This window comes from Schistocerca nitens, chromosome 7 (assembly GCF_023898315.1).
Source record: "Schistocerca nitens isolate TAMUIC-IGC-003100 chromosome 7, iqSchNite1.1, whole genome shotgun sequence".
Lineage (NCBI taxonomy): Eukaryota > Metazoa > Arthropoda > Insecta > Orthoptera > Acrididae > Schistocerca > Schistocerca nitens.
This window is the reverse complement of record NC_064620.1, coordinates 265575812-265600730: the sequence shown is the minus strand read 5'-3', so window position 1 is coordinate 265600730 and position 24919 is coordinate 265575812. Positions and strand designations below refer to the sequence as shown.

The 24919-nt window shown below is 40.4% G+C and overlaps 1 protein-coding gene across 1 annotated transcript in view; it reads left to right on the top strand.

The window, feature by feature from the left end:
• Positions 1–24919, top strand: part of LOC126195387 (protein piccolo) — a 645505-nt gene that overhangs the window by 98277 nt on the left and 522309 nt on the right. The window contains exon 7 of the mRNA XM_049933978.1: positions 13194–13436. Coding sequence (XP_049789935.1) covers positions 13194–13436 — 243 coding nt within the window. The remainder of the gene's footprint in view (positions 1–13193; positions 13437–24919) is intronic.

Below are 24919 nucleotides of genomic sequence, written 5' to 3'. Positions count from 1 at the left end.
TTCTGTCCTTGTGGGCAATTGCTGACGGTACGCCACATTTTAACGTCCTGTCCGAATTTTAATACACTGCGCATTGATCTTGGCCTGCCCTGTACTGTGGATGAAATTTTAGCAGATGACCCAGGAGCAGCTGCTGGCGTTATTCGTTTTATCCACTTGACAAATCTGTCTAAGGACATTTGATTATGCTGTTTTCTTTTAATCCCTAGCCTGTTAATGTGCCTTTTAGAGTGTTGTCCTTTTTAGTTGCTGTTTTAACATTGTGCCTCACAGTGCATTCATAATTTAGTCTGGGCGCTAATGACCACTGTAGTTGTATCTGCTCCTAGTGGTAATATTTTACTCATGCAGTTTAGAATCTTTTCAAGACTCATAACATTTTTATTTGTGAGGTGGGTCGACAGGCTTCATATCCAGTCCCTAGCCAATTTTAAAAAAAAAAAAAAAAAAAAAAAAAAATGCCTCAGTGGGTCTGCGCGAGCTGTAATTAGTCCAATTCTGTCTTTGCAATCACTGTGGGAGTGATACTTAGGGGCTTGTAGCACATTCATGGATTCTTCACTTAAAGCTTTGTAAGCATGTTTTCATGGCATAGTTTGCATCTATATTGAAACATCTGTAAGCTCAGTTCTTTTCAGCATCTCCATGATGCTCTCCCATGGGACCTACAAAGCTGTGATCATTTGTGCTGATCTTTTTTTTATATCAGTAGTAGAAATATCAACAGTGTAGGAAAAGACAGATCGCTATTTACCATAAAGAAGACACATTAAGTTGCAGACAGGCACAATTAAAAGACACGTACGTAAAGCTTTCGGCCTCAGCCTTCATCAGAAAGAGCGAAACACACACCATTCACAAATGTAAGCAAAGGCACACGGATCACAGCCACAGCCACAGGCACCCGCATGGCTCTCTCCCATGCCAACCTTTTTATTAGCCATCTAGAGGAGACCTTCCTAGCCTCCCAAAACACCAAACCCCTAGTCTGGCTCAGGTTCATTGATGATGTCTTCATGGTCTGGACCCCCCCCCCCCCCCCCCTACCGCCAACAGTCCCTGCATTTTAAAAGCTGTCACCCCTTTCACACCTCCCATATGGCCTGGCCAACCGAGGACGGCGTATCTGCAGTGACAAGAACTCCATTGCTCACAAGGGAAATTCTCCATTGCAACCCCCCCATATTTCGTGGTAAGAGGGCCCAGTGGACAGCCCAAGAGGTTGTTACATCAATGGCATTGTGGTTAAGTGGTCGTGGTGTTGGACTGTCAAGTGTACGAGCCAGTTTCAAACCTCCCTCTTTCCAAAACAACACCCCCCCCCCCCCACACACACACTCTTGCTGTATTCAAATTAGTGCCTGTGTCATGGTGTAACGTCTCTTTGCAACAGCGAGTTGTAAGGAAGGGACGTATAATGACAGTTGATTCTGCACAACACTACTACTCTATTAACAGCTGAAAGGAGGTTGCGTCTGAATGGGAACATTTGATGACAAGGCAACAATTCAGCCAAATCCTCCACTGGAAAACACGTCTGGTGTGTCATACATGGCATTAGTGATAGTACATGTGTCATATGATAGGTATCTCTTACCGATGCACCTGTTTTGTATGCCTGGTGAGTGAGTGGAATATGCCTCCTTGCCTGATTTAGGTATGAACGTGAATGTGATCACTCCCAAGGAAATGATGAAAACCTAATAGAATGTCATGTAAACTGCAACAAATGAATGCAACAGTTTCACAGTCACACAGTTAAATCTGAAGAGGGTTTCCCTTGTCAGCATGCTGAGGGTCAAACCAGAGCATTCACAGACAGGCTCTATCCCCCAGATCTGGTCTGCAAACAGATCTCCTGTGCCATTTCCCCTCACATCCCCAATTCTCCCACCACCCTCAAGAACCAGTCACAAAGGAGTGTTCCCTTCATCAACCAGTACCACCCCGGACTGGACCAAGTGAACCACATCTTTCACAAGGGCTTTGATTACCTACCATGATGCTCTGAAATGAGGGACATCCTGCCCGAAATACTTTGCACCCATCCTAAAGTTGCATCAATCACCCAACCCCCACAACATCCTAGCCCATCCCTATGCCACTCCCTATCCAAACACATTGCCACAAAGATCTTATCTGTGTGGAAGTCCCAGGTAAAAGACCTGCCCAATCCACCCACCTAGCGCTTCCTATTCCAGTCCTGTCACAGGTTTATCCTACCCCATCAGGGACCAGGCCTCCAGCGAAAGCAACCATGTCATTTATCAGCTCTGCTGCAATCATTGGACAGCTTTTTATATTTGGTATGATTACCATTCAGCTGTCCACCAGGATGAACAGCCACTGCCAAACTGTGGCCAAGAGCGTGAAACGTGCAGTTGAACATAACATTCTTGATTTCAGTGGCTGCTTCACTACCCGAGCCATCTGTATCCTTCCCTCCACCACCAGCTTTTCTGAACTGTGCGTATGGGAGTTATCCTTACAATACATTCTCTACTCCCGGCCTCAATCTATGGTAACATACTGTCCCCTACATCCTCCACCCAACAGTTTCCACCCCCTTTTCGTCTTCCACCCTGTTTATATGTCTCCCTCTGCCAATGCACCCATTCATCTCCTATTTCACTTCTTTTTTCCCCACCTTCCTGCCCCACAACCTCCTTATTCTGTGCCTGTTGGCATTCTAGTCACTGCACATTCCACCAAACAGTATTTGTCTCTCTTGTCACCCATAAAGTACTATCCCTTCCCCTTCCCTTTCCCCGCCCCCTCCAGATTGCTGCTTGCACCCCACGTGATAGTTACATTCCAGCACGAGATGCTGGTGTAGGCAGTCATGTGTCCATAAGGTGTGCTTGCTGGTTTGTATGAATGGTGTGTGTTTCTCTTCTGCTGATGAAGGCTTTGGCCAAAAGCTTTATGTAAGTTTCTTTTTCATATATGTTTATTATCCCTTATTAAATACCGAGCGAGGTGGCTCAGTGATTAGCACGCTGGACTCGCATTCGGGAGGACGACGGTTCAATCCTGCGTCCGGCCATCCTGATTTATGTTTTCCGTGATTTCCCTAAATCGCTCCAGGCAAATGCTGGGATGGTTCCTTTGAAAGGGCACGGCCGACTTCCTTCCCAGTCCTTCCCTAATCCGATGAGACCAACGACCTCGCTGTTTGGTCTCTTCCCCCAAACAACCCAACTCAACCCTTATTAAATCTCTTTGGTGTTGGTGTCACACATTTGAATCATATTCTAAGATAGATTGCACGAGTGTTTTGTAAGCAATTTCCTTTGTAGACAGATTGTGTTTTCATAGTATTGTAGCAATGAATGGAAATCTGCCACGTGCTTTAGCTATTACTGAGCCTATGTTCCATTTCATATCGTTATAAATTTGTGTGAGTTGACCAGTACCAATTGTTACTCGAAATTAATTATAAAACAATTTAGATCACAATGGCATGTTTATTACAAGGTGACCAGTATCGATCATCACACGATCATCTGTAGACCTCCAAAGCCATATGATGGACCATAGCTTTACACACAGCAAGAACTGTTGAATGACAATAGCCAACTAATCATCACCTATCGTCATTCAGTTGTTCCTGCTTCATGTACAGCGATAGTCATCAGTATGGTTTTGAATGTCTGAAGATGATCACATGATGATCGAAACCAGTGACCTTGCAATAAGTATGCCTATGAAATCCAGACTGTTTTATAATTAGTTTGGAATGTTTTATTTTGGTCTCTGACTCCAGCAGTGTTTTCGAAAGTAACCAGTTGTTGCTTGTTGATGTTGTAGTCATAGGACACAGTCTTACATTTCTGCACACTTAATACATGATTTTAATGCTTGCACCCCTTTGAATTCAGTATTCTTGGACAAAAAAATCTTCTGCTTTTTACTGTAAGCCATCTTTGTGTGTTTCTGTCTTGTTCTTATTGTTTTCGATTCTCGGTCACTTTTATATCTCTATTTGTTTTATCTTCATTATTTTATTCTGTCCTCTGTAGCAGTTCACTATAGCAAGATGGTGTACTGTACAAGATACTGAACTTATATTGTGGAAATGCAGACTCTAAAGCCTACACATAACCTTTCTGATTTAAAGTGGTTATTGCAGATCAGTTCAACCAAATGCTGGAATTGTTCCTTTAGGAAAACTACATTTGATTCCTTAAAGGGCCCCTCAGTCACTCCGTACTTATTGCACTGTAATGAGTATTGTGCAGTAATACTGACCGTGCAAGATCAGTATTGACAGCTTGCACAATATATTGACAGACTGCAGAGATTTAAAGGTATTGAAGCTCATTCAATATGTTGTGCAATATACTGTGCTGTGAAAGGTCGTATTGTGCAATGCATGTCAGTTCCTGCCAAGAACAAGATTAATTCAAATTACTCCAAATATATTTCCACCCAGAACTGAAAAAAATAAATGACAAAATATCAGGAAGTGGGCAGGAAGGTCATATAAAAGCACTATGTGGTACTTTGAACAGATGAAGTTCCTGATTGGGAAGTGTCAGTTATGTCATTGCCCACAATAGCACAGGAACTGAAGATGATGGTTTAATGAGAGTAAACAGAATTGTTCATTTTATTTTAAACAGTTCTCAGAATTGACAGATAAGATCAGGTCACCTGTCCAGTGCGTAACAAGTTTATTTTTCTGGCAATAGTTGTCACAGTACAAACATAAAATTGTGTAAATTGCAATCAACATCATTCTTTTATTTTGTTTGTGATAGTATTTACAGTAGAGAAACACACAGCAAACAGCACGCGTACATGGTAAACTATAGTTAACTTGTTTAATTTTAAATTAATTATTACGTTTACAAATATATGCTGCCATGTGAGCCCCTCGTTCACTAAAGCAGCCCCTTGTTCACTAAAACATTCGGAGAAAGCTTCTCAGGCTTGTTTCACCCATTCTGCATAGCTTCTGTTTGTGTTTTGTGAGGCAAGCAACCCAGTTGTTATATATGCAAATTCCACATCATTGAGTGGTGACATGTTTGCTATGAAGGCAGAATTCCGACTGACATTCTGGGCATTAATATTGTACCTTTCTTGGCATCGCTCTTTCGGGCCATATACAAATATGATACCATACATTTACTTTGCCACTGATATTTCCATAATAAATTAGATCCCCAATGCTGAGATGAATGTTTGTTCTTTGGAATGAAATTAGAAATGTTCTTTTGATTTTCTTCACCATTGTTTTCTTGGTTTGCTTTTCTTGTAGTTTGTAAAATCATGTGTTAAGATAATGTTTTTTGTTGTATGTGAAAGAGTGTTTCCATTTGTATGGCTTATACATTTCACTGCATCAAATAAACACCTGGATTTAATACAGAAGAAAAAACGAGTGTTGTTTCAGAAACCATAGGTTATTCGGTATTAAGATTCAGAGCTTTAGAAGACTTGAGATCAAAAATGCTAAAGGAAAAGATAAGATTCTTGTGGAATTTCTGAAATTTTCAGAAAAGCTACACCAAAAGAATGGTTCAAGTTACTGAAAGGAATCTATGAAACTGGAGACCTACTATCTTACTTTTGGAAGAGTGTCACAAATCCTCAAGGTAACCATAGAGGTAAATGCAGCACCAAAGCACAGCTTAATGCCACATGCATCCATGTTGTTGAAAAGAATAATATACAGAAGGATGGAAAAGAAAATTTGGATCTTTCTACTTTGCGTCATGTAGGAAAGTGCTTTCACGGATAGACACGGAGTGATAAGGAAACGTGGTGGGTTGGTTGTGGATGCATGGCAGCAGAGAGCAAGCAAACAAAGTCCTTGCTGCCAAACTATGTTGCTGTGGACCACAATCAGGTTCATTTGGGTATGGTATATCATATTTTATGTTCAAATCTATGAGGGGAATAATACATTTTAAAACCAGTTTTGATCAATCATCTACATGAGAGAAATCACCCCTTGACATTGCATACTGCTCCACAGCAGTAGTCTTTGTAACATCAGAAAGCAAGAACATCAAGTAGTGCAAGTTTTCTCAAAATGACAATTGTCCAAGGACAAGATAATTGACAAGCTTGCACTAATTGCAATTTATTGTGATTTGGACAGTATTATAAGTAAAAATGAAATCCACATCAAAATTAACTTCAAACTCAAACCAACAGTTATATTTGCGTGACACAGTATACTCAATATAATTTTTTTTTAAATGTATAATGCGTGTATGTGTGGGGGGGGGGGGGGGGGACTTACTGTAATTAAATATATGAAACAAATACTAACAAAGAGATAGAGGGGCTGGCCAGTACTTACCTTAGCTCAGTACAGCTGAGTTAAGTACTGGACAGCCCCTCTATCTCTTTGTTAGTATTTGTTTCACATCTTTATATGAGATTTTCCATTAATCATTTGTAATTAAATATAAATCACTGTGCATAAAAAAGAATTACTGGTAGCAAAGACTAACGCAAAAGACTATCATAAAAAATATCATAGTTTTCACTGTCAGTGGGCATTATGAATGTAAAGTAACTCATTCAGCATTACAATGAGAGACCACATTTATGATCCATTGAACAAGAAAAGAATTAAACCATCTTCTGTGAATAACACATGGGAATGCTGGCCAGTAATGTCAAAAACCACAGATATACATTTTAAGGTATTTTCCAATTCATGTCTTGAAAATGGCAGGGACAAATTAATCCAGTTGCATTTTCGTGAGTAATTTGAGCATACAATACGCTGGGAAAAGCTTAACTTCTCTGTCGGCAATATGTTGAATGTCATAGTCTGCATACTTCATAGTATACAAGTTCTCATATAATACGTGTGCAGTTGATACGTTGACAAACACATTTTTTAAACATGAGTCCTTAAAACCAAGAAGTATTATTACTTTACTTTGTTCCAAAGTCGACACCATAGTACTGTCATCTCGGCTGCCTTAGATGATCTCTGAACCATCTGATTAAAGGCTTACATCCATCTTCACCTCCCTCCTTGTGAGCTTTTTAGCAAGCCACACACAATGTGGCCATGCTGAAGGGGAAATGTCTGTTGCTTCATCACAAGTGGTTCAGTGTCTGTTATCTGGAATGTTTAGTTTTTCCCCCATGTAGCCTTTAACCGGTGCCCAAATTAATTATCTTGGACTATAGGGGCAGTAACATGTGGGAAAATGCAGAACTTGTGACTTCTTACGTGAAAGAAAGTCAAATTTGTACATTCTGCCACCTTTAGAATTTGAAAGAGAGTATTTCAGTCAACATTGTCAAAAGCTTTCTCTAAGTCTACAAATGCTAGAAATGTAGGTTTGCCTTTCCTTAATCTTTCTTCTAAGATAAGTCGTAACGTCAGTATTGCCTCACATGTTCCGATATTTCTATGGAATCCAAACTGATCTTCCCCGAGGTCGGCTTCTACCAGTTTTTCCTTTCGTCTGTAAAGAATTCGCGTTAGTATTTTGCATCTGTGACTTATTAAACTGATAGTTCGGTAATTTTCACATCTGTCAACACCTGCTTTCTTTGGGATTGGAATTATTATATTCTTCTTGAAGTCTGAGGGTATTTCGCCTGTCTCATACATCTTGCTCACCAGATGGTATTTGTCATGACTGGCTCTCCCAAGGCCATCAGTAGTTCTAATGGAATGTTGTCTACTCTCAGGGCCTTGTTTCGACTCAGGTCTTTCAGTGCTCTGTCAAACTCTTCACGCAGTATCTTATCTCCCATTTCATCTTCATCTACATCCTCTTCCATTTCCTTAATATTGTCCTCAAGAACATAGCCCCTGTATGTTGTTGTTGTTGTGGTCTTCAGTCCTGAGACTGGTTTGATGCAGCTCTCCATGCTACTCTATCCTGTGCAAGCTTCTTCATCTCCCAGTACCTACTGCAACCTACATCCTTCTGAATCTGCTTAGTGTATGCATCTCTTGGTCTCCCCCTACGATTTTTACCCTCCACGCTGCCCTCCAATACTAAATTGGTGATCCCTTGATGCCTCAGAACATGTCCTACCAACCGATCCCTTCTTCTGGTCAAGTTGTGCCACAAACTCCTCTTCTCCCCAATCCTATTCAGTACCTCCTCATTAGTTATGTGATCTACCCATCTAATCTTCAGCATCCTTCTGTAGCACCACATTTCGAAAGCTTCTATTCTCTTCTTGTCCAAACTATTTATCGTCCATGTTTCACTTCCATACATGGCTACACTCCATACAAATACTTTCAGAAAAGACTTCCTGACCTGACCTGTATAGACCCTCTATATACTCCTTCCAGCTTTCTGCTTTCCCTTCTTTGCTTAGAACTGGGTTTCCATCAAAGCTCTTGATATTCATGCAAGTGGTTCTCCTTTCTCCAAAGGTCTCTTTAATTTTCCTGTAGGCAGTATCTATCTTACCCCTAGTGAGATAAGCCTCTACATCCTTAATTTGTCCTCTAGCCATCCCTGCTTAGCCATTTTGCACTTCCTGTCGATCTCATTTTTGAGATGTTTGTATTCCTTTTTGCCTGCTTCATTTACTGCATTTTTATATTTTCTCCTTTCATCAATTAAATTCAGTATCTCTTCTGTTACCCAAGGATTTCTACTAGCCCTCGTCTTTTTACCTACTTTTGAAATTAAGAAAGGGAAATGCAGTTTCAACACTACACTAGGTAGTGGAAGCAAGCCAGAAGAACAACAAAAGCATCTTCATAGGATTTGTGAACCTAGAAAAAAATTTTCATCAATGTAAAATGGTGTAAGATGTTGGAAACTCTCAGAAAAATAGATATACACTGTAGGAAAATATCAAAAAGCAAAGCTCCACCACTCTGGCCACAGAAAGGCCATTTGGGCTTATCCGGCTACTGTGTAATTCTCAGCCAGTGGTGTCTGTCATTTAGACCAAATGTGGATGGGCGGGGGTTCAGCACACTGCTCTCCCAGCTGTTCTCAGATTTGCAGACCTTGGAGCAGCTACTCCTCAATCAGGTAGCTCCTTAATTGGTATCATGAGGCTAAGTGGGCCACATTCCATTCCTTAACTAATTGCAGTGTGGACGCTGGCAGTTGCGACTTAGCTGCGGTAACCAGCAATCACAATCTGAAAATGCCGAGCAGTTGCCTTGAACAAGTAATACGGAATTTACAAAATATGCTCTGGCAGTATACCTGATTGCCATATATTGAAATCTACTAGTAATGAACAAGAGGTTTTATTGAACTAAGGAAAATCCAGGATGGAATGTGCAATATTATGAAAAGGATAGGTGCTACTCACCTTGTAGTGGAGATGCTGAGCCACACATAAGAACAACAAAAAGACTGTCAGAACGTAAGCTGTCGGCCAACAAGGCCTTCATCGGAAATAGACAACATGCAGACAGACAGCTCGTTGGTTACCATGCCCACGTAGAATGCAGCACAGTGGTTGCAGCTTAGCTCGTAGACCACATTACTGGTTTCGCTGGTAGCCTTGCTTTTGATGGGATAGGTCACACTTATGAACAGATAGGATGGTGGTGGGAGGATGTATGGGGCAGGTCTTGCGTCTAGGTCTAATACAGGTATATGAGCCATAAGGCCAGGAGTCGGGAGCAGGGTTGTGCAGGGATGGATGAAGATATTGTGTAGGTTTGGTGGGTGGCAGAATACCACTATGGGAGGGATGGGAAGGATAGTGGATAGGAAATTCCTCATTTCAGGGCAAGACGAGAGGTAGAGAATGTGATTCGGTTACTCCAGTTCTGGATGGTACTGAGTCATTAGGAGAATGCTCCTCTGTGGCTGGACTGTGGGACTTTGGGAGGTGGTGGGTGTGATGAGAGATAAGGTACAGCAGATCTTGAGGTTCTGGAGGAATGTTGATAGGGTGTCCTCTTCCTTAATCCAGATCACGAAGAAGTCGCTGGATCTGAACTAGGTGAGGGGTTTGGGATTCTGGGTATTTAGGAAGGATTTCCCTAATGACTCTTGAACAGGTTGGCTCAGGATTGGTGTCATCCAGGTGCCCATAGCCATACCCAACATTTGTTTGTAAGTGATGCCTTCAAAGGAGAAGTAATTGTGGGTGATGATATAGTTGGTGATGGCGACTATGGAGGAGGTTGTGGGTTTGGAATCCGTCGGGCATTGGGAAAGGTTGTGTTCAATAGTAGTAAGGCTGTGTGCATTAGAGATGAGTTTAAATGGAGGTGGCATCAGCAATGGTGAGCAGGGCACCATGTGGTAAAGGAACAGGTACTGTGCAGTGTCGCTGGAGGAAATGGTTGGTATGTTTCATATGGAAGGTTAGATTGGTGGTAATAGGCTGAAGGTGTTGGTCTGCGGGAGCAGAAATTCTCTATGAGAGCAGAGTGTCTCTCAGTGGGGACATACCATATTTACTCGAATCTAAGCCGCACTTTTTTTCCGGTTTTTGTAGTCCAAAAAACCGCCTGCGGCTTAGAATCGAGTGCAAAGTAAGTGGAAGTTCTGAAAAATGTTGGTAGGTGCCGCCACAACTAACTTCTGTCGTCGAATATATGTAGCGCTATGCAGGCATGCTTCGCAGGCACAAAGACAAATACTGGCACCAAAACCTCTGCGTCAGTAAATAAATAAAAAAAAGGTGGAGGACGAGCTTTTTTTTCCTCCGCCCCGAGTTTCGACCACTGCATTTTCATACATTATCCAACGAAGTAAATACAAATTCCGTATTGTTCCTCGTCGAACGTAGCAGCATTTCAATGTACTACGAAAATCCGACTGGCAAGACTGTTTGGGATATTTGTCAATATGGCCAACTCTGCTTTCTGAATTTTTTCCTAACTGTGAGAAGAAATGGTTGCTAATAGGAACTTTTATGAATTGTGAATCACATGCAGTATTCTCTTGACCATAAGAATAATACGAATATAAACATTTTGCCATGTATTCTTTCGTGTTTGCTGCTATCTCATTTAAATCCTGTCCGCCTAATAAACTACGAAACTAGAGTGAGACAACAGCAGACGCGGAAGAATATACATACCATGTCATGTTTATATTCGTATTATTCTTATGCCTAATAGTGATACAGTCAAAAATGAAGCACGGCAATTGACTAGATTTTTAAATCTAAGATGACTCTAATTTCTGTGCACAATGTAATGTACTAAAGAAACGTCTGCAAAGATTTTCAAACGGAAAAAATTTTCGCTAAATTCTCGTTCAGAACATCTTCTATCATACGCGGTCTATTATTTGATTCTTGTTGATCATTATCAAAGAAAGCAGCAGTGTAAGTAGCAACGAATAGCAGTCTTATGCCATTGTTTCGCTAATGAGACGATTCCTCTCTTTGTTTTTTTTTTTTAATTGTAAGCGGCGGTAGCGTGCACGAAAGCAAGCCATGCCGCGAGCGGCGACAGGCGTAAACCCTCATTTTCAGAATGCGACAAACAATGCATGACACAGTACAGTAATGCATTTTCAGCTTTGAGTGACGGAAACACCTATAACAAAGAGAACTGCACTTGTCAGATCAAAGAAAAATAAGCAATCAATTCAAACCAGACGAAGCACGTGAAAAAGGAAGGGTACCCATATAAATACGGACGGAGCGCCTGACGCATAACAACGGCTACCTGGTAAAGCTTGACTGCTAAGCTTACGACTCGAACCAAACTACTACAGCTGTATCGTCATTCATTCAACCTAAATTGTGTCTCATATTACAATGGACCAAGTTTGTTTCGATTTGGAAGTGCGGCCTAAAACTTTTCTCTCCCCTTGAATTTCGAGTCTCAGATTTCAGGTGCGGCTTAGATTTGGGAAATTTTTTTTTCCTCGATTTCGAGTCTCATTTTTCAGGTGCGGCTTAGATTCGAGTGCGGCTTAAATTCGAGTAAATACGGTAGTAACTAGACAAATGGGGTGTCCTGGGTGGTTAGGTTTATGGACTTAAGAAAGCATGTAGAAGGTAGGAGTGTGGAGTTTAGAAGAGAGAGAGACTGTGGGGGCAGGTTCTGGGATGGGCCTGAGGATTTGAGGAGATACTGTAGATTCTGCTGGATTTCTGGAATGGGTTCACTGTGGCAGGGTTTATTGGTGGATGAATCTGACAGCTGGCGGAGTCCTTCTGCCAGCTAATCCGTGTGCCTTCAACAACAGCTGTGGAACCTTTGTCAGCAAGTAGGATTATAAGATTGGGATCAGTTTCTAGCTAGTAGATTGTGGTTCTTTCTGCGGATGTAAAGTTAGTTTGCATGTTGAGGGATTTGGGGAATGGTGGTGAGGCAAGGTTCGAGGTTAAGAAATTGTGGAAAGGGCAAGCCTACCTGTGAAATCAATCATGTGATCTACAAGCTAATCTGCAACCACTATGCTATATTCTCTGTGGGCATGACAACCAACAAGGTGTCTGCCTACATGAATGGCCACTGACAAACTGCAGCCAAGAAACAGCTGGACCACCACGTTGCTGAGAACACTTCCCCCCATAACGTTCTGCCCTTCGATGACTGCTTCATGGCCTGTGCCATCTGGAATATTCCCAGCAACACCAGCTTTTCTGAATTGCACAGGTGTGAACTCTCCCCGCAATATATCTTATGTAACCTTTGTTAGTCATTGGCCTTACCCATTTAGCTCCTTCCCTGTTCCCGTTCCAGCACTACGCAGCCCTCTAGCCCACAAACACGTCCATAGTCTTTTTAATTCTCTTCTTTTCCACTACCACCCCCCTCCCCTCCCCTTGCCCTATGTATAACCTAGTGCCTGCACCCAGCTGCCCTACCCTCTCCTCACCTCATCCCTGTACTCTCCCTTAAGCAGCACTTTACCTTCCACCACCCCTATGCTGCTATCCCTCCCCCTGCCCACCCTGCCATCCTCCTTACCCCTGCCACCCAGTTGCTTCTCCCATGATGTGCCGCTACTCGCAGTCTGGCATCAGCAGCCAGAGACAGTGGTGATGTGTGTGTGAGTTATGTTCACGGGAGTTTGTGTGTATGTTGTCTATTTCCGATTAAGGTCTTGTTGGCTGAAAACTTATTATCTCACAGACTTTTTCTTGTGCCTATCTGCGACTGAACAACTCTGCTGTATGGTGAGGAACAATTGATTTTAATTTAAGAAACTACTTCATAATATGTGTATCTGGAACACAGCATTATACCAGTCAGTCCTTTTGATACTCTTTAAGATTTTATATCACATTTTCTGATGTTTCAGGATTTCCCTTTCTTGAGGTATCACAGACAACCTGAGAAGAGTCTTCTGCTCGAAAATGGTGACTTTGCTGTGGTGTGCCTCGATTGTTATGAGACTCTGCGCACACAGTCTCTTGAATATGAGAGGTGGGGGTTGCCTGTAGAAAAGCGTGAATACAATTGGATTACACAACCACCACCACCTGAGGATTCGCCAGATGCTACTGTTGCGAGGTTGCCATCAGGAGAACGGTCAGAAAAATTGGTGAGTAGCAAATTAGATTTTAACTTCTACAGTAATGTTCAGATTGCTGCTGTTGCAGAAAAATGAATGGTTGCCATAGGTTTATAACTTTGTTTTGGGTATTATGTGTCACTATTGGCTACTGAGAACTTTATTTAGTCATAACTTGACAACTGTTATGTTGCATTAGATACATGTATGAAAGTTTTACGTAGTAATGTAACAGACAGTAATATGTTGAAAGTAAAGGCATTTTGAACTTCAGGAAACTAATATTCTGTTCTTTACCATACCAGATAGAAAAAGTTATTTGTGATGGTAAAGAGGGGGAAAATTATTTAGAAGCTAATCAAGAGTGCTGTGTGAATCCCCTTAGGTCTTTTCTTTTTTCTCCCCCCCCCCCCCCCCCCAATCCCAATTGAAGGTAGACATGAGAACGAATAAGTCATACAAGTCATTCAAATATAAACTGGAGCTGTATTCATCTACTCGTGTTGTGACTTAAGCAGTGAAGTACGTCACAATCACTTGTGGGAAAATGGAGTGGTTTGGCTATATACATGGCTGACACATTTATGTCTGCCATTTCGGTGTTACTGTGAATGAACAGTTGTGCCATGCATTATTATTTGTTTACCTGCCAACGGAAGTGTGAAATAAAATGACATTTTGAGGAGACACAAACTACAATTTGGTGATGCAAGTGTGGGTAAAATCCTTGCGTTCAGTTGGTCACAGAAGTTTTGAAATGGTTTCACCAAATGAAAAATCATGGTGCCTGTCAGCCGTTGTCAGTGAAGACAATATGCCCTGAGTGAGCTTGTGGAAGGTGATTGCTACATTACTGTTGCTGAGATTGCATCACAGGTTGTGATAAATGTCAGAAGTGTCTGTATAAGACACAGTTGGACATGGAAAAATGTCAAACAAGGTGGGTTTCATGTCTTTTTCACCAAGGCACAAAAGAAAGTGACTAGCTTTGAAGAAGAAGAAGAAGAGACGTTTCAGGACTGTATCATAACCTGTAATGAAAGATGGGTCCATCACTATATTCTTTAGACTGAGGGGAGAAGAGGTACCCACTAAGGCCAGTGTTCGACTGTCAGCTGGGAAAGTTTTGACAACTGTCATTTGGGATTCATAAGGTGTATTTCTACTTGATTACCTGCATGAACAGAGGGCAATGAACATGGCCTACTACTGCAAGTTGCTGGATGATGCCAAGATTTCTTATTGCAACAAATAATGCTGGCAACTGATTTGGGGTGCCCTCTCCTGCATGACAATACATGGCTGCGTGCAATGCATCACAAGCGACTTAAAAAAATTGTGTAAAAGGCGGTAAAATGTAAAATGTGGGAAATAACGTTTTAAGCTGTGACAGTTATGTATAGGATACCCCTGTGCACTTTATGTATGATATATGTACATAACAGGCATCAAAAGACTTGTCAGGGACGTGTTTATTATCTAATGTAGGTGTTTTATCTAGTAAAAACCACTGATGTAACTGGAACTGATAACTGTCTGGGAAGTAGGAACATTTGACTCAATTTCATGTCATAATCGATGTTTCTGAAAGCCTGCAGCTGTCATTCATTACTTAAATAATAAAAATTCTGCACTAGTTTCGTATTTTTTTCATGCTTAGCCGGACACATTTCGAGAATTTTTTCGCGTTGTCAAGTGCAAATACGTAAATAAGTGTTTTGTGTGCTATTGGAATATGTATTATTCTGCATCTCTTGCACTGTAGTCATATTTTTTAGGTTAACAGGTACTGTGCCTCATAGTTATGTAGAAAACCACACACACACACACACACACACACACACACAAACTATGACTCACATTATTCGTTTGTGTAACATCACAAAAAATACATATGTAAATACTGCACTTGACAATGAGAATAAATTCTCGAAACACGTCTTGCTCAGCATGAATAAAATACATCAGCAGAGCTGCATTTAAACTTAAAACATTTGAGCAACGTAAAATGAATGACGGTATCAACTGGCGCTCCAAGTGGCCATACTCCGAAACATGCTAAATATGGTTCGACAGAGGTGCGTAAGTAATAATTGTAGTATGAACACTGCTTAATATTTTTGTACACCTACCTCTTCAAACTAATAAAAAACATTAAAAACAAAATATCAAACATGTTTCACATTACCTTTATTTCATCTTTCAGAACGTTATTAATAGCTCTGCAGACTTCAGATGTAATTTTTGATATTACCTGGGTGGATGCTTTAAACAAATAGTGTAGACTTTTGTAACTGTCTCCAATTGCTAAATATCTTAGTGTTATTGCCAGACAATATTTAGCTGGTATAGCTTCTCTGAAGTCTGTATTTTTCTTCGAAATCATTTTTCGTTTTATTTCCTCCTCCTCCTCTTCTTCTTCTTCTTCTTCTTCTTAATCTTTTTTAATTTTTATTTTTATTTATAATAATTCCAATCCCAAAGAAAGCAAGTGATGACAGATGTGAAAATTACCGAACTATCAGTTTAATAAGTCACAGATGCAAAATACTAACGCGAATTCTTTACAGACGAATGGAAATACTGGTTGAAGCCGACCTCGGGGAAGATCAGTTTGGATTCCGTAGAAATATTGGAACACGTGAGGCAATACTGACCGTACGACTTATCTTAAAAGAAAGATTAAGGAAAGGCAAACCTACGTTTCTAGCATTTGTAGACTTAGAGAAAGCTTTTGACAAAGTTGACTGGAATACTCTCTTTCAAATTCTAAAGGTGGCAGGGGTAAAATACAGGGAGCGAAAAGCTTTTTACGATTTGTACACAAACCAAACGGCAGTTATAAGAATCGAGGGGCATGGAAGGGAAGCGGTGGTTGGGAAGAGAGTGAGACAGTGTTGTAGCCTATCCCCGATGTTATTCAATCTGTATATTAAGCAAGCAGTACAGGAAATAAAAGAAAAATTTGGAGTAGGTATTAAAATCTATGGAGAAGAAATAAAAACTTTGAGGTTCACTGATGACATTGTAATTCTGTCAGAGACAGCAAAGGACTTGGAAGAGCAGTTGAATGGAATGGACAGCGTCTTGAAAGGAGGATACAAGATGAACATCAACAAAAGCAAAACGAGGATAATGGAATGTAGTTGAGTTAAATCGGGTGATGCTGAGGGAATTAGATTAGGAAATGAGTTTTGCTATTTGGGGAGCAAAATAACTGATGATGGTCGAAGTAGAGAGGATATAAAATGTAGACTGGCAATGGCAAGGAAAGCGTTTCTGAAGAAGAGAAATTTGTTAACATTGAGTATTGATTTAAGTGTCAGGAAGTCGTTTCTGAAAGTATTTGTATGGAGTGTAGCCATGTATGGAAGTGAAACATGGACGATAAGTAGTTTAGACAAGAAGAGAATAGAAGCTATCGAAATGTGGTGCTACAGAAGAATCCTGAAGATTAGATGGGTAGATCACATAACTAATGAGGAGGTATTGAATAGAATTGGGGAGAAGAGGAGCTTGTGGCACAACTTGGCTAGAAGAAGGGATCGGTTGGTAGGACATGTTCAGAGACATCGAGTGATCACCAATTTAGTATTGGAGGGCAGTGTGGAGGGTAAAAATCGTAGAGGGAGACCAAGAGATGAATACACTAAACAGATTCAGAAGGATGTAGGTTGCAGTAGGTACTGGGAGATGAAGAAGCTTGCACAGGATAGAGTAGCATGGAGAGCTGCATCAAACCAGTCTCAGGACTGAAGACCAAAAAAACAACAACAACAACAACAACAATAAAGATAGGTTAAGCCAAAGGTTATGACTGACACAACCTCTACATCTGTCGTGCTTGCTTCTCCAGAACAAACAAGCACACTCGCGAGCATGTGGATAGTTCCCCAAACTTAGCCAAGCATTTGGAGAGGCTTGGAGTTTGCGCCAAGCGTGTGGCCGCAGCACCATGATGACCACAACAATCACGAAACTGCGTTTGCGCTGTAGGGACTGTTAGGAAATGGTTATGATTGGTCATGATATCTTGATTCGAACGAACCTAATTATTCCCATCAGCCACTACGTCAAGTAGAGCTTGACAGTGGCGGGAGATATGGCACAAACTGTTCCGACTTTTACGCGTTTACTGGTTTCAATCTGCTGAGTAGAGTGCCCTGGTGTCGAGAAACTTAACCACGTAATATTTGTAAACACTACTGGATAGCCAACATGATGCCAGCGTCATTTTTTCTCCACAAACATTTTTTCGTAAAGCGTAAATCTCGGGAAACTATAAATATGTTGATGCAAAATTAGGTGCAAATAAATTAACATCGTGGGCATAGGAATTTTGACGGGGCAGATAAAAAATGTTGTAAACGGCGGGAAAACGTTACTTCTGGGAATATAAAAGCAGGGTTATACTGTAATTGGCTACTGGCAGCCAAAGCCTACCTCCCATTGTTTGTCATCTTATTCTTCCTATTAAAATAAGATAAAATCGAAGATTGAAATTTTTTGGCTACTTCATTTTTGAGTTATCAGCTTTTAAATTTATTGAAATTCTGTGATTTTTGTTTGGAAACCTGGAAATGACCATATCTCAAAAAATATTTGACGTTCACACCTGAATTTACACCATTTTATTCAGTTTATTATAGGTTTTAAAATATGTGTTATGTGACCAAATTCATTAAATTGCTAGACTTTCCCAAACCAAAACTTCCTTAAATTTTGAAAATTTCAGTATCGTTTATTTTTAACAAAAAGAAAAAGTATGTTATTTGCACACTGTTAATGTGTGTGCCGAATTTCATGATGGTATGATTGAAGGGAACATGTGAAGTAAATTTCATTTTACTGCTATTTGTTTTTCTGACAGTACCTCAACTGCACTTCATTTGCAAGCTTTTACATTGAACTACTGTTAAAATGAAATTATTGAGTACTAATTAAGCATACTTTGGTTTATCACTTTAAAATTGTAACAAACTATGCCATATAACAATTCACACAAATAATGTAAGGGATAATATGCATTTTCCATTTTATATAACTAAATTTACAGTGGTGGTTGTGTACATATTTATAGGACAATAGTGTGTGTGTGTGTGTGTGTGTGTGTGTGTGTGTGTGTGTGTGTGTGGGCGCTCGCACGCGAATGCAGTAATTCGGTTCAGTAGAGATGAATTGTTGAGATGAAATTAGCAAAGCACTGGTGATGGAAAGAGGACCATGGTATTTTGTATATATGTAACTCCAAAGCACATGGGCTCAGACGATAAAGTGGCAGAAAACTGGCTGTGTCATGATTTAAAATGCTTATTGGCCCAAGAAAATGTTGAATCGCATATATTGAAATATGACAAGCACCAAGTGCAGCCCACGAAGTGGAATATTGTACTTGTAATATTTTGACATGAGCATACTTGTTATATTTCGACATGAGCAGTTCAGTGTTATATTGTGAAATTAGGCATTTTAAATCATGACACTGGCATATTTGTACTACCTCGTCAACTGAGGATTTTCATATAGAATGAAACCACTGGCTTCATAAATGCACATAAAATTATAGTTGAAATGGTTTTTGAACCACTCATATTAATCAGTTATGGAAGTACAACATGATCAAATATTAACTTCATTCCAATTTTTTGAGTGCTAGCATGTATGCCTTCAGTCACGTATGTATGACAGATGATGAGCATGCAGCATAAAAAAGGAGCTTGTGAAATATTTTTATAAACCCATAGCAGTCACAGGGAAGAAAAGCATTGTGCATTTATTCCTGTGAGCAAAGTCTAAGGTAAAGCAATAATTGTTTCTGACTTTAAGGATTTTGATGTTATAATATTCAAGGGGTCCAGATGCTGCATGTTTTTGAGTAGATCACAGGACTAGTTGCTTGCACCTATGATAACAAACAGTGGGTGGTTTCCTGCTTTTTGGGAATGAAAAAGGAGAAGTAAACTTTTTATTTACACATCGTTGTGGACCTACTCTTTCTCTTTCATAAAAGATAAATTGAGTGTACTTACAAAAACTTCATACTTTGTAAATTAAGTCCCTCAGCTGCCACTGGAAGAATGTATAAACCTAGCAGAAGAAGAGCTGTGAAAAGCCCCAGATTATATTGGAAAAGATGTGTTGTTGCATCAGTTATGAAATTATTGCTTATGAGAAATAGGTTACATCATTTAAAAGAAAAATGCAATACATAATTGTAGATTCTAATAAGATTGTTAGTGGATCACCATTAACATATTTCTTGTTGAAGATGAATAAAAAATTTCTCTTTGCTAGGTATTCAAATAACACATTAAATAATAACACCTATATCATTGTTTAATTAATAATATTAATGTATCTGTAAAATGAAGCTGTAATTAAGTAAATTAAAATATCTCCATAGTTAACAAGAAAAGTCAAATGGGAATTTAAATTTATGTGTATAATTCAGATAATGTAATAACTTGATTGACACTGAGTAAAAAATTATGATTTGACAGTCTTGTTTGGTTTTTGATATTGTGTTTTAGTAACAAGTCAAAACCCCTGCTGACTAGGCACAAGGCACTGCACTTACCAGTAAAATAAAATTTATTTTAATATTTTCCCACTTAATACCATCATGAAATTTGGTGCATGTGTTAACAAATAATGCACGAGTGACACATTTTTTAAATTTTTTTTTTTCCAGAACAAAAAAAATCCAATTTTGAAATTTTCTAAATTAAAAAATAATTTCATCTGGAAAAATTCAGCATTGTTAAGAATATCATTAATTAGTACATACTTTTAAAGCTTAGAAGAAACTGAATAAAATGGTACAAATTTTAGGTCTGTAAGTCAAATAGTGTTTGAGATATGGTGATTTTAAGGTTTCAGAACATAATAAAAATTGCATGATTTTGGAAATTTTAAAAATTAATAGCTCAAAAAAATTAATTTGGAATTTTTCATGCAAACAACTGTAACTATAAATGTACAAAAAATTATCAAAATTTTAGAAGTCAGAAACCAGACCATTGAATGATTCCACATGGCCTGACCCTTTTTATAGTATGTCCATCAGAAAATTAGCAAATTCATGAAATCTCAGAGCACTGTGCTACTCAGTAAGATAAAGTGTCAGAGGTTATTTCTGTATTAAAGAGTTCATGAAAGTTCACAGAATTTGTTGTATTCACAAAAAATGACAGCACACTATGAATCATACACATAGTCCTGGATGGCTAATATATAATCAGTGTTGTGACTTCTGAAACCATATGCTGGAGATACATCCCAGAAAATTCCAGTTCCTTATAATTATAACGTCATTCAAATATTTCATAACTTAAATTGCATTTCGTGGAAAATACCTTCTTGAAAACAAATTTTATCTAACTTCAAATCGTAATTTTGCTGAAGTGTTCATCCATTTTTCAGTGCATTACCTTTCCCAAAATTGTAGAGAAAGTTTTTAACATTGAAAGTGGTTGATAATTGAAAACATGTATGTTAATTCCCTTCTGATCAATTGAGTTAAAAAATAGCACACTTTAATATTTTGTTGGGGGAAAATTTCTTGTGTTAATGATCAGCTATATCAGGACAAGGTGCTTGCAGTACTTTGCTTTAAATCATTGTAAATTTTGCTTATTGGATGTGTGCTATTTGACAGCATCATATCACATACACATGCCTGTGTGTGTTGTTCAATGCAAAGATGACTTATATCTGCAATTTTGAATTTATGGCTACTTTGTACATAAGGGAAAATGTCTCTCTCCACATTACTTCTAAGTCTATAACCTATTGGCCTTATGTAAAATTAAGTGTGTGTGTGTGTGTGTGTGTGTGTGTGCGTGTGTGCGTGTGTGTGTGTGTGTGTGTGTGTGTGTGTGTGGAGCCTCACTCCTGTGTGCATGCATTGCGTGTTAAGTAGAGAGAGATAACAGCAGTTACCTTAGAAAGATCAGTAACAGATATCAGGATTTCTTAGAGACGCAGAGAATTGATCAGCCACTGACTACTTTAGTTCTTCTGTTAAAACAAGGATTCTTGCAAAATAAGAAAAAATTAATAGATGACATACTCACATTCATTCTCTTGTGGAAGATAATATGTAATTTTTTATTAGAAACCAACTACCAACCTGGGAACTCGCATTGTGGTGCCACATCAGTATGTGCACATGGATGACATGTCTTTCTGTGCAGCACATACTGTTTTAGAAGCATGAGAAGACAACACTTTCCTATCTTACAGTGCCTCTGTGTTAGTTCTTTTATCCAGTTAGCTCTCTTTCTACAGTGCCCGTTGGTCCATTGTATATGTTGGAAGTGAGCATACTTAAAATTTGCTTGCAAGATTAGAAGAAAAAGATAAGATTGTGAAACATTTGTAAAAACAAGAAAGAAGTTGATTTGGAGTGGAGAAAAACTTAGGAAATCTAACAATAATGATTTGTATCTCATTGAACTTATCAGTGGAGTTCTTCTGCTATACAGTCTTACTGACTGGAACATGCAGTGGGCAATAATGAGGATATTGTAATGGACACTGGAGTAATCGGTCCATTTTCTCCTTGTTTTATTGTTTACTAGTGTTTTACTAGAAAATACTGCCACAAAAAAATGTTTAACAAGGTAATACTTTATTACATTAGATCAGTGCTAGATCTGGCCAGTGGAGCCTGTTAAGGGCAAGTAAGTCTGATTTTCCTATTGGTGTATTCAATCTTGTGGTAATTCACTGTGTGACCACCTAGATGTTGGACACCAGCTGACGTCTCCAACATCAACTGGCAGCACATGACTGGCACATACATACTCTGTGTTTACTATTGTAATGCAGCACCACCAGGGAGGGACACCGCAGCCAATTGACAGTGCACGACAGCTGTGCAGGCACGTCCCATTGCCACCTGTGTTACACAGTCCAGTGTTGTCTCTCAGCCTGCTCTCACTAATCATGCTATTTACTGTGCTAGCTACAACTGTACTGTACCTGTCTTGCCATGTTGCTACACGACACATTGTATCTGCTGTGAACTAATTTCCTGTGAATTCCTTAAATATATTTGCTCTGGAGATGGTGTCTCATGTGGTGGTCTTACTATTTTTGTTGTTTTTAACAACATAACTGCCGACGATTGTGGTCATTTTTCATGTTTGTTACATAACATTGGACCCTGCGCAATAAGCTACCTTACCAGGTGTGCCCATGGAAGTCATGCTAAAGCAGTTTCTTCAACAGCAGTTTCTTCAACAGCAGTTAGAGGGACAGAAATGCCAGGAAGCCGTGTTGTCTGTGTTGCTCTCCTGGCAGTAAGCTACAACTCCACCACCATTCCTGCCTTACGACGAGACGACAGAAGAATGGGAAGCATATGAAAAGCATTTCCCGCAGGTTAGTTTTCGGCGGAGTGGGGGGGGGGGGGGGGGGGGGCGGGGGCAAGGCAATGCCCCAGCAACCTTCCAAAGATTCCTCTAGCAACTGCTGAAAGATGGTCCAGGCTGCATAAATTGTCTAGATGACGTTGTGATGATGGGGGGGCACAATGGAAGATCACTTTGGAAACTTACAGCAGCTGTTCCACACCAACCAGTCCACAGGTCTTAAGTGCAATCTCGAGAATCTATCTCTCTCTCTGTCCCCCTCGCTCCCTCCCCCCCCCCCCATTCCCCCACCCTCACCACCTCTCCCACTCTTTCCCCCCTCTCTCGCTCTCTCAATCCCCCTCCTCTTCTTCCTTTCTCACCTCCCCCGCAACTACCGTTGGTTGAATACCAGTAGCGCGTCATCTCTCCCGAAGGTATTAAGCTCACACAGAAGCTGGTCAAAGCCCTCATCACACTTCATCGTCCCACAAATTTAAGGGAGCTACAGTCCTTCTTGGGAAAAGTAATGTATTAAGGAAATATTTTCATAGGCCTGCTGCCGACTGTGCACCCACTCAACAACTTGTGGAAGAAGGACATGCCTTTTGTAGGGTACGAGGCTTGTGAACAGTCGTTCAGGATCCTAATGGAGGCCCTGCTCTCGGCACCATATCTCATCACATTTCAAAAGGGCAAACAGCTAGAGGCGGTGGCAAACACTTCTGAATGATGTCTTAAGGGGCTGTCCTGCACATAGAGTTGTGGACAGCTCTGAAGATTTGATTGCATTTGCATCAAAGAAGTTTAGTATCATGCAGAAGGAGTATTCACAGATGAAAAAAGAGCCTCACATGATCATTTTTGTGCCAAAGAAACTTCATATATTTCTGTTTGAGACAGTTTCATTTCTTTACGGATCATAAGCCATTAATCTCCCTCTTTGGTCCTGCAGCAAAGCTACCCCAGAGGACTGCCTACCAGCTCCAGTGCTGCGCACTCTTTCTCAGCAGTTATAATTACAAAATTCCCCTTTGGTATTCCACTCAACATGCCAGTGTGGATGCCCAGCCCCATCTCCCAATGAGCTCCAATCTACAGCTCAACCAAGATAAGATCTTGTGCTTACCGTTGGATGAAAAGGCTCAACAGGCAATTGACACTTTTCTCATCAGGGGGTCTGTGTACTGTGGTACAGGCAATCTGGTTGGCTGGACTGCATTTCTAGTCGGGACTCCAACCCATTGTAACATTAATTCAACCTCTGCCACTGTCTTATCCTAGTGGATGTGGTTATCCTACTAACCATGGATAAGTGGTCTCCCTGGGTAGTCCCGCCAGAACCTCTACACCTGGCAATCTTACAGCTCTTGCACCAAGGTTACAGGGACAACTCGCAAATTAAAGCGCTCGCCCAGCGCCATGTTTGCTGGCTAGGCATAGATCGGCAGGTTGTAACACCTTGTCCACAACTACCATCAGTTTGGCCAACAACAGGTGGCTCTTCGCCAAACACTCTCATACTGTCCAAAACCCTCAATCCCATGGGAGTAGGTTCATGTCGACTTCACAGGCCTCTCCTGGATACTAGGTGACTGATTGTCCCTTGTGTGTACTCCAGATTTCCATACATGGTCAGCTGTTGGTCCACAAGTGCAGAGGCTATGGTCACACCACTCAGCAGAATTTTCAGCATTGAAGGATGTCCTCTCATGCTGGTGTCGGACAATTGACCACAGTCACCACTTGCTGTCTCTGCACTTCTACTCGCAATCCAAAGGTGAAGCCGAAAGACTTGTGTGAACACAGCTGAAGAAATATGTGGCATGCTCATACAGATGAAGTGTTAACCTTTTTTTAGTTTTTTTGAGTTCCTACTGGTCGACACTGAGAGGGGGAAGATCTAGCAGAACTCCAGTTTGGCTGTCAGCTCCGCATGCTCCTCCATCTTGTGCTGTCAACACTTGTGGAGTTGCCTGCAGTGCTGTCTCCCCACTTCTGGCCAGGCACCTGAGTGTGGGTGCGGGGCTTTGGACACCAGAACAAGTTGATTCCAGTGATCTTCCGGCAGCAGCTGGGACACTGCATGCTCACTCTGGCCAAGGGGGGCCAGATGGTTACACACTATAATCAGCTCTGCCTGCTGCAGGGAACCCA